The 10,931-nt window shown below is 40.1% G+C and overlaps 1 protein-coding gene across 5 annotated transcripts; it reads right to left on the bottom strand.

Moving 5' to 3' along the window:
• Positions 1–355: 355 nt before the first annotated feature.
• Positions 356–9,710, bottom strand: ca12 (carbonic anhydrase XII). Of its 5 annotated transcripts, none has more exons than XM_029842328.1 (12): positions 9,425–9,710; positions 9,106–9,126; positions 7,283–7,462; positions 6,224–6,366; positions 4,946–5,041; positions 4,802–4,865; positions 4,551–4,708; positions 4,324–4,450; positions 2,201–2,224; positions 2,055–2,102; positions 1,768–1,852; positions 356–1,507 (listed from the first exon to the last, which is right to left on the bottom strand). In XM_029842328.1, exons 1-12 carry the CDS (start codon positions 9,486–9,488, stop codon positions 1,429–1,431), a joined length of 1,089 nt encoding a protein of 362 aa, XP_029698188.1. In that variant the 5' UTR covers positions 9,489–9,710; the 3' UTR covers positions 356–1,428. The 5 variants fall into 5 exon arrangements, with proteins under 5 accessions (XP_029698188.1, XP_029698189.1, XP_029698190.1 ...); XM_029842329.1 differs by having other exon boundaries at positions 2,055–2,096; XM_029842330.1 differs by lacking the exon at positions 2,055–2,102 and having other exon boundaries at positions 9,425–9,708.
• Between the last annotated feature and the right edge of the window lie 1,221 nt (positions 9,711–10,931).

Below are 10,931 nucleotides of genomic sequence, written 5' to 3'. Positions count from 1 at the left end.
TCATTCACCAGCTTCTAAATCTTTTTCTTTCTCTTTATTTTACCAAAAATACCTCCGGAAAAGTTACTTACTGCTCAGTAATGAGTGTTAATGAAACAATCTATAATAACTCTGTCCTTAAGTCTCCTCCTTGTGAGGCTCTAAATTTAGCTGGCAGTGACGTAATTGGTACATTAATAGGAAAATTTAAACTGGAACTAAAAATGGAAATATTAAGTGAAACATCTCATGGAATCTATTATTAAATTGGCAATAGCTCCATGCCCACAAATTATGAAAGGCTAAATCGAACATAAGTCTTGGCACATTGGCACATCTTCTGATTGAGATTGTGGTGCTAAACAACAGACTTTTTTAGTTTTTATTGACATTTGTTGACAGCACTTATTTAGACAATACATTAACATGTACATCAACAAAAAAAATCAGTGGCTCAAATAACCTTTTTAGCATACTCTTAAGATACTGACATGTGATTTAACAAAAGGTATAACAACTGTCAGAGTCGCTGTGATATTACTGTTAAAGAGGGATGTATATTATTGGACTATTTTTTTCCAAGCACGTAATACACACATTAATCCACCAAACAAGTTCAGTCCTCTTACAGTAGAGGTGTGTTTTTATTTACAAATACTGTACTGGGAGCGCAGTGAACGTGGGAAGGACGAGTGAATGACCTTCCAGCAGTCCCGTGGTCATCTGGCTTCCGCCTGTGGACTTCTCTCTGCAGTCTTGTGATCAGACTGGCAGAAAAGGCCCAGGGGTCAGCCTACGTGCAGCAGAATGACACAAAAGCCTTTTTCTCTTTCTTTCTCATGCTTCATTCACAGAGAATGAGCTGTGTGTTTCCGTCTTTAGACAAAGCGAGAAGCCTTTTATTATGAAATCAATGGAGCAGCTCTAAGTACAGACTTGGTGAAATGTGGTTTAGCCCTTCCTTCTCAAGCCTCTCAACATCAGGGATGCCCGTCAATGACTGCCCCCTATTGTGGGGACAGTGGTTGAGCATTTCTCCAGTCAGTGCGAAGCCAGACTAAGGGAATGGTCTGACTTGACCTGAGATTCTCACCAGTTCCACTAAGGCCCTGTCTGTCCACTGGTTCTTCTTCAGAAGCTCACCGCAACACCAGACAAATAAAACATTAACGCTACACAACGCATCATTTAAATGTCCGGCATGCCACGGTGGTCTACGACATACTGCCTGCCACATCACAGGACGGGACATCCAGACTGTGGTAGCTGCATGGGAAAGAACTCAGTGCCACCTGAAAGTTCAGAGCTGCATGCAGATATCATTATGTGATCTATTTTAATCTTTTTATTTGTGTCAACGCCAATTTCCCAGGACATTTCATAAAAAAACACACAAAAGAGAAAAACAAAGTCTGATGATTTCTTGTGTACTGAGTTCCAGAGAGAGAGTTATACTCTTGAGCCGTATTCATCTTTTTCTCCAATGTTGTATCCAACACTTTGATTTTTTTCCTGCTGTGCACCAGATCTAAAGAATGTAAGAGGTAGAAGGAATTATAAGAAACACATTTTGTCTTTTGTTTTCTTTTACTTTTACTTTTTTGTCAAGTTTGTCAGTTTCTTCATCTTTAAGAGGTTTGGCATAAATGTGATGAATCAGAAGGAGAGAAACTGGAGAAACCTAATATACTCTAATACCATTTGTAGTTTGCTGCAAGATTTTGCATATGTGTTCTCAGCTACAATAATGGAGTTACGACTGTTGAGTGGTGGGTTTGTAGGCCTTACCTTTTTTGCCTGAAAAGGCAGCATATTATAGACACAATAAGAACCATTCCCAAAGCAGAGCACACCACTGCGGGAACCATTAAACCTGTAAAGTTTAGATACACAGAAACATTAAGGATTAAATACTTGTTACTCCCCCATTTACGATGGATTATTTAAAAAAGAAATAATCTTTTGAAACACATTTGTTTGCAGTAAAATGTGTAAATCCGTTAGTTATGATATGTATGTGATCTCTTTTAGAAAGTTAAGCCATTATTATGCATTTGTTACACAAACGTACATACCTGACAGACACGGGGAAAAGGTAATAATCCTCTTTAGCGAGTCTATTTCTTAGTATCACACAATACAAAAATGGCAAAGAAATGTTTTTGAAGTGAATCGAAAGCAAACATGCAAAAAGAAAATCCACATGCATCAATGAACATACCAGTGTTTATCCACGAAGGGTCACCTAAGTAACAGAGCAAAAAGGAAAAAACAGTCTTTGCTGAATTATATTTTGCAGTCAAAAGCATTGTCTATTGACTGTGTTGATCTTAATGGCATACTGAACACATGTCATCGCATAAAGTGTATGTTAACATATTTCCGTAGATATTTTGGTTCAAAGTTCTGGCTTTCCTTAGCCGATTATAGCATGCAACGTCAGGGTTGATGAAATTGGATAGGACATGTGTGTTTTCAGTCATTTGTTCATTTCTGGGGGTGTGCTGGAGCATAGTGCTGTGGGCATTCTAGAATCCATCCTGATCGGGTCACACAATCACACCACCATCTCTGGTCAGCCTGATGGGAAGGGATATGGAATGGAGGTATGAAGCGGGAATGAAGCGTCTCAGACACAGTGAGGAAACAGTGGGAATCTTGCTCACAGATTCCGGATTACAGGAGTGCTTAAATGGACCGATGGATGGATGGATGGATGGATGGATGGATGGATGGATGGATGGATGGATGGATGGATGGATGGATGGATGAGTTTGTTATTGGTGGTTTGGTGAAATATGTAATCAGGCATGTATATTCCATGTAAAATGCTTTTATTGAGAACAACTCCATGTTTACAGTAGCTGCTTCTGTACTTAAACAGAGTTCTATGAATGGCTCTGAAAAATCATCAAAACTAACAGAAAGCACTTGAAAGGATATTACAAAAGTAAGGGAGGAAAGACAATGCAAAATACGACTGATTTATATACTAAGGCTCTGATGTTTCTTGGGAAACCTGCATCTTCGTATGCTGGTGGTCAGAATGTGATATATTTGTCAAAGCTACACCTGAAGACGAGTTGCATACATTTTAGCCTGTGCCTGACATAAAATGCGATATGTTTATGTGCATCTTGAAAAAAACAACTTTATATTTAACCAAGGAAGGAATCTGTCTAGTCTTCCCATTCCATTGGTAGCACCCAAGAATGTGGACGCTTAGGACCAACAGCAGGGCCAAAGAAACTGTTTTTTCTTTCCTTGGCTGTTCCAAAGGCCTTCTGTTTTTGAGTCTTCAAGGCTTTCCTTAGAGACAGATCCAGCTCATTCGCTTCATCGGTTGGTGGCCTTCCTTTGAGAATATGTCTGACCATGAGGAGGCTTAAGTCTGACTTACTTTCCAGGTAGCTTCTGAGACATAACTGAGGATAAACTGTGTCCTTGAGAGTCTGAACCAGCCGAGTCTCAGCATGGGACTGTATGAGCCGAGCGAGAACTTTCTCCTCTATGCATACATAGCACATCGCCTCTTTAGCCAAACCTAACTTTCCTGCATAGGGGACATTGTGACTCTTCTTCACTGGAGACCAATTCAGCATATGTTGTTTGGATCTGACCGCAGTGTCATGAATGTCATCTTTCTTCCAGCCATGATGGAACTTCTGGGAGCCGCCTGGTAGGAGCTGATGGAGCCATTCATCAGCCAGATCAGCAAGGTCTCCAACTAGCAGCTGCTGAACAATTTGCTTCCTTCTCATTGGAGATGTGACTGTGGGAGTACTGTGCAATCCTTTGCCTGCATTAGACACACATCCAATTACAGCTTGTTAACCATCCCAGCTTGTGGGATTTTCCCTGGAACCACCATGTTCCTTAACACCAAGCATGCAACAGCGCCACTAGTGGTGACAAGCAGAAAGCACAAGCTACCAGAAGAGGATTCCACAGCGCCCAATAAAAGCCCGGTGCCATTAGAGAAACTTTGCTCCAAGAAGCCCTGAAATTGATGAAAACGTGCAACCATACCATTCCCTATAGGCATAAATACCACAACATTTAAGCAAGCCATTTTTTTTCAGCAGGTTGCTTCCAGACTCAGACAAGTGCATCTACTTCAGTTAATTCTAAAGCTGGTTTAATGACACGGTAGATGAAAGGTCAACTGCAAGCATGTGACGCTAGACAGAGTGCGACAGCCATAAGCACAGCGAGAACAGAAAGACCCACTCACTGTTAAAAACCTGCGCTTTTGCCATTTTAAAGTTGAGCAGCAGCAGGGCCATTCATCTGACCTTTGCTTTTCTAAGAAAGACACATATGCACTTTAAAGATCATACTCACCCTCCTTAAAAGATACCAGTACGATTCGACTGTCCATAGGCTGTGGTTTCCTGTAGTTGCTGTTCAGTATCACCGAGACTGAGTCTTGGGCATGTGAGGAGAACAGGGTTGTTGCCAGGGCCATATACTGAGACAGAGCAAAAGAACAAAAGCGCATCAAGCAAAGAACTTTTACATTGTGATTAATTTTGAGGCACATTCTATTATGATCCCCACTGGCAGAGCACCTGTTCATGAGATAATGTCACAGGATTCCTGAAGACTGTCCACAGGACACTGGGATAGCAGGGAGGAGTCGTCAGAGAGCCGTCGTAGCGATAATACTCATTTAACTGTGTCGGCAGCAGTGACCTGATGTTGAAACCAGGCACCTGGACTTTTTGATCTACCAGTCAAAATACACACATACATATTTATCACCAAATCAGCTGATATTCAGTCTGGAAAAATGAGGAAATAGATGCAACTTTGGGCTCACCTCTGTATTTAATACCATTCAGGAACTTGAGAAACTGTTCAAAGGCTGGATTGAACTCCCCGACCTAAAAGATAAATATAGTAAGATGGTGGTGCTGCTTCACAGAAAGTCACAAATTAATGTCCTTATCATCTGAGGCCTCACCTCAATCAGCACTCCCAGCACAGCCAGTCCATCAGATTTGTCCACTGCCATGGATATGTTGGGATACTTGTCTGAATTATAGTGTACGATGTGCATCTGGAACATCAAACAGTTCAGAGATAATCTGTAGCTAAGAGGACTAGCCACGGAATAATGTCAAGGTGATTATTTGTGCTACTCTCTGGAGTTTTCCCACAATTCCCTCTCCTAAAACAGTGGTACTAAGATGAACAACTGTGGTTCTTAAGTTTGGAAAAACTTGAAAGGATGGAAGTTTGTACTGAAACCTCAGAATCCTAAATGTGCCTGTGCAGCAGCTGGTGGGATCTGGCAGGAACACACAGTTTATAACCAATTCTAATTCTACTCACTGTCAGTATGGAAACATTCCGCTTTCTTTTTATATAACGGAGGTGACTTTGTTTCAAACTTTACTGTTTGCTTTGCTTTAATTATATAAGTAAATTAGAACAACAGACTATGTGAAAACTGTTGGGAATGGACACATTAAATAGTATATTTGCTCCTTTCCAGAGATGGAAAAAACAAAGGTTGGAACTTGTAATTCCCGTAAACTCTACACACACTGTCACCACGTGCAAATGAAAGCTGACCATAAAATCCCTAGTGGTGGAGATTTTGGAGACTGTTGTCGATCTAATTGTGAGTTTTATGCACGCATCCAAATGCACTTCACAGTCCAGTGAGGGGACAACAAAAGTGGAAGAATAACCAGTTAGCATTATCTCTCACTGTTGGAATGACTCATAGACACGTCTCTCTCAGTGGAAGTGGAGCCGCAACAGTATCCTTCAGATGTAGATGTTCTCTGGTCTGCCAGTCAAATGTTTAAAGGTTCAAATCAAAGCAATTAAATGAAATCATTTGTATATTCCAGAAAATAAATAATTTGACGGAATAGACTGAAGTTTCAACTATCCTTCCATTAATCTTAGTAGTAATATCTTATTACAGGGTTTAACAATCTAAAACTGTGAACAGTGGTTGGCAGTAAAGAGACTCAATAAATGTCTATAATCCAGATTCTGATTTTAACCTTTGTATAGAATGATTATATTAGCGACAGTGTCGATATGATTTAATGCATAAAAAGTTATTCACTGTAACATTCTACATATATATGCTTGTTGGAAAATCCCCACAACAGTATCATAACCCATATTGTAGAATGTATCTACCTGGTTTTAAAGCATTTACAGTTTGAATTCAAACATTTAAAGGATGTAGAGGAATGTGTTTGCTGCTGCCTCCGTTTACCTCTGCTGCATACTGCTTGTTGTTCACCAGGTGCTCCGAGCCCATTGGTTTGCTGGAGGAACCCCAGTGAAAATGGAGTTGGGCTGCAGAGTAATAGTGAGGCAGGCCGGATATGTACATCTTAGACGGCAGGGATAGTTGTACTGTGGACCAGGAGATATGAAGTCACATAATAGAGCAAAGTAGAGATTTTTTTAGATGACATCAGAGACGAAGGAATTCACTTTATCTAAATTAAGCCCGTCAGCATGACTTGTTCTCCATTGTCAACATCCGTTCTTGCAAAAGCAGCTCAGTTATTTTTAATTCTTTTTGAAAGGATGACGCTTTCTACCTATCTGTCACTGCCATGATGAGTGTTTACCAGCGCGAAACCTCCGTCAGCTTATTTTAGACGCGCGTCACATTGTTGATGCTGCTCAGCCGGTGGAATGCACCCTTGTGCTATTGTCTGGTGTTTGTGCCCCATCGGTGGCTCACAGTTTACGTATGCTGTATTACACCAACTGAACGGTGACCTACACGTGGAAGACATTACATGTGTGTTTGGCTGCCTGGAGTTTGCCTGTAATTGTCTGAAACTCTGCACCGTGTGGTTTGGTGCCACAGTAAACCTCGTCTTTCTCCATCTTGATATCAAACTGTAATTCAGTGAAACAGTATTCACCGAACCCCCCAAAAAAGATTCTGCACTCTAAGGCATCTCTTGATAATGTTGTTGTCAAGCAATAGAGGACAATAAATACCAAAATTAGCACCTTTTGATAGGATACTTCAGAGACAGAGCGCGTGACTCATCTCTGCTAGTATTTTCCAGATCATATTTAGCTTTAACTTCTTTCATTCTGTGATGGGACAGTTAGGATAATAAGAGGGTTATTACAGAAAATTGGTGTTGCACCAGAGGCACATATTATTTTCTCTTGGTTAACATAGGAATTAGGTGAACAAGAGGAACAGACTGCTCTTTGTTTACTGTATACACATTCTTTCTAATGAACAGCTTGATTTATCTCTTACTTTCCTTTTACTACTTTGACAGAAAAAACAGGCACTCACCGGAATGTCCATTGTTTCCAAAAGTGAGTTGCTCGTTTGGTGACAGGTTGTAGTTTCGAACATTAATGGGGCGTAAAGTTGTGTCAAACCTCATCAGCTCTGATTTGATGTTGATTGGAGACTGGAAAGCTCCACCGCAGTAGGGGTAGTTTTCATCCCAGTGGTCCTGCCCCTCTGGCCCTGCAGTGGCATCAAGGTTATGGCATCAGTGTGGAAATTGATGTGTTATCAATCACGTTAGGAGATGCACTACAATTTACAGTGGCTAATTTTATATGCCAGTGGTTTGTTTTTCAGGAATGGGAGCGGCTCATGGATTTCCTCAAGCTTTAAAAAAAAAAAACAGACAAAAAAACAGTAGACATTGAGTAACATGTGTTGGAAAAAAAAGAGAACATTGCATCTATTCAAATGAAAAGGTTTTCCACATCAAAGACAACAAATACACAAGTCAAATCTTGCAGCTTCCGAAGTTGCTGCATGAAGTTATGAAAAAGCATAAGGGACATGAAGCGAAGCGGAAGAAAAAACAGGAAGTTATGATTTCAGATTGGTTGAATTTGTGTGACGGACTCACACGGAGCTTTTCAAAGCTAATAATCAATGGCGCTTTAGGATCCCTCACACAAAAAGCCACATTTGATTGGTTCTCATCCGCTGCACACACAGCAACAACTCATTCACAATCTAAATCATCCACCATTTCCCAGATGATTGAATATGAACGACACAGCACGAAGCTTGTCCCAAAACCAGCTGTCACTTTCCAGACAAATGCAGTCTGATTGGAGGAGACGTTAGTTAGATTTATCTGTTTCTGCTTCAATAATCCATGAAAAGACAGCCAAGACAGTACCCCTCAGTCAACTATTTTCGGCTGTGTTTTAAGTTGTGTCTTAAAAATACACATAACTGCAACTTTTTAAAGGTCTCAGCACTGCTTTAAATATATTACACAGTTTCTGTGACAAAAGTACAGTAGTTTTCACGTCAATTCTATGTTCCGTTCTCTGCTTTGTTCTTGTATTCGGGCTGGCGGGTTGAGGTGAAACTAAATGTTGTGACTCAACCTGACTGTGTGTCAGAAAATGCTACGAGTCCTCCAGACGTCACCGAGAGGCTTCTGAGTGTAACTGGAGATGAAATCTGCCACATTGCACTTTAGACGCCAGAGGCTGTTTAACATTTATCCTCACTACTCATCACAGTCTTTCCATCACACAACTTATACCACAGAGCTTAGGAAACCTACATTAAATTTGCGCAAGGGAAATTGTTCTTGCTCCAGAAACAAAGCTGGAATAACGTCTGATTGCAGATGTGATCTTCCCGCGTGGACTCATTTTCACATTAAATTGTCCTTTTATAAAATATAAGAACAAAATGACCCTCATTCTCAAATACTTTCCTAAAATACGGGTTTTTGATGAGTCCAATTCCATGTGCTGTTTCTGTGTGTCACATTTAATCACTGACCTCAAAAGACTTCTAAGAGGCAGCGACTCGATGGCGAGAGGTCACGCTCTGAGGATAGTTTATGTAAGAGATAGTCATGGTTCAAGAAGTCGCTGTCAAAAGTCCTTAAAGACAAATGCAGCCAACTGCTTATGGAATGTAATAACTGCAGAGACTGTAGCTCTGGAGTTACATTATTGGAGGTGATGGAGTGTCAGCATTCATAGGTCAAAGAAAGGACAGTTGGTTTTGGTCATTCTACAAGCAACAACAAGGAGCGAGGTGGGATGGATAACTACATTTAGCACTTTTTAACTACAAGTACCACTACAATCTGCCACAAATTATACGGTTTCTATCATACTTACCCGCGTATGTCCATTTGGTACCTGAAACAGGCAGACAAAATAGTTCCAGCGTGGCACTAAATAGTGTAATAATATAATATGGAGAAACAAAGCAACAACAGAAACTGGTTGTTTTTTGTTTGTTTTTTTTAAAATCAATAGAAAAAAAACTCAGGGATACCTTAACTTTTAGAGAGATTACTTTCCCCCCCAAATCTTAAATGATGAGCAAATACCTTTTCTTTCTATCTTTATTTATCTCAGTTTAAAAAGCAGCAGGTTCACGCTTCGTTTTGTGTTTTTTCTTCTTTTTTTTTCAAATGTCCATTAAAAGTCTTACCATGTAGAGCTGTGATGAAGCTGAGCTGCAGCAGCGCGATAGATGAGAAGCTCAAAAGGCGCATCTTGACGTTCTGAGTGGACCAGCCTGAATTTGACCGGAGCCTTCAAGCCTTTATATTCGTGTTGCCGTCTTCATTACAGATGGCCATGACGTCAGAGACACAACAAAACCAGCCCCATCTGGTCACCGGAGGGTGACAGCTCAACTGCTGCGACCGCATCCACGCGCAGCCTCTGATTAGGGGCTCCTTCTAGCGAGGAAGTGAGAGTTGGATGCGGAAAATGCTGACCGGCATGTGTCAAACTGTGTGCAAGTGTGGTTGGAGATTCAGAAGACAGCCGGGTGACTACATTTCAACAATCTGCGCACCCAGGCTGCGCGGCTCAAACGCATGCTATTGGAGTTTTCCCACCTGTCTGCAGGTTACATGGTCCAAAACATTCAATCAAATTTCAAAAAAGATGCTGGATGAACGAAGCGCATTTCTTCAGTGTTTTCTCTTTTCTTTTTATATTTTAAGTACAATCATACGCTGTCACAAATAATATATACTGGGATTTTTGAAGCACAAATTTTACTAGTTCTTGTGAGCTCACATGATTTTGACGCGTCTGTATCACTTAGATTTGGGATCATTGTGGGTTCAATTACAATATACGTATATCTGTTGTCTGCCATGAAATGATTCATGTGAGCTGATTTAAAATTGTTTTATAAGATAAAGGCATGATGCAGCTTTTTCAAGATAAAACGTTAAAGACGTCAACTTGCACGGACAGATTATTCTATATACATTTAACTTTCACAAAAATGATGTCCAACGATTGCACATTGCTCATTTAGTCATGTCTTTATTTGATTTTACTAATGTTTAATGTCAGAAAAATTAAAATCTAAAATATGGGCACGCTTCAACACAAAACTTGAGGTACTCAGTCATTTTCATCATATGTTACAGCCCATACTGATGCCACCTTATAAATAATATATAGGGCAAAAATGGCGGATTACATTTTTTTATTGAATGACAAAAGGAACGAGAATTAAGTTAGACAAAAATTGTCTTCCAATGAATTTTAAAATATATACTGTATATATATATATATATTTTGTTTTTTTTTTAAAGCTGCAGCTAAGACAGATTCTACAGAATTCGAGTGTTTGCAGGGTTGTCTTGTATTCAGCATGTTTATAAATCTGTAAAATGTCAGCAGGTGATGTCTTGTTTTACAGCTGTGTCTATAAAATTACATCTGGACAAGGAGACTGTAATAATTCATATGTTCAAGCTTCACATGCCCAGCATTGCTCCCATTTTCTCAAGTCTACATGTAATGTTGATAGAACAGACTGCTGTGATACTCACAATCTCACAGGACGTCTTGACTGGGAAAGATAAACATGTCAAGAACAAGAAAAGCTGACGGAGATTAATCCCATGTCAACAAGTACACACATATCAAACACATCACCAAAAATGATATTGAAGTAGACATCCAACTCA

This window comes from Takifugu rubripes, chromosome 9, assembly GCF_901000725.2.
Source record: "Takifugu rubripes chromosome 9, fTakRub1.2, whole genome shotgun sequence".
Classification (NCBI taxonomy): Eukaryota; Metazoa; Chordata; class Actinopteri; order Tetraodontiformes; family Tetraodontidae; genus Takifugu; species Takifugu rubripes.
Note: the sequence above shows the minus strand (reverse complement) of the source record. Positions and strands in the feature narration are given on the sequence as shown.

Excerpts from the sequence above, each read along its gene's own strand:
- ca12 (XM_011607386.2), bottom strand. The coding sequence starts at position 9,488 with ATGCGCCTTTTGAGCTTCTCATCTATCGCGCTGCTGCAGCTCAGCTTC. Across the intron at positions 7,463-9,105 it reads TACCAAATGGACATACGCGG|GGCCAGAGGGGCAGGACCAC; the intron begins GTAAGTATGATA and ends ATGCCACTGCAG. Across the intron at positions 5,042-6,223 it reads ACAAGCAGTATGCAGCAGAG|ATGCACATCGTACACTATAA; the intron begins GTAAACGGAGGC and ends TTGATGTTCCAG.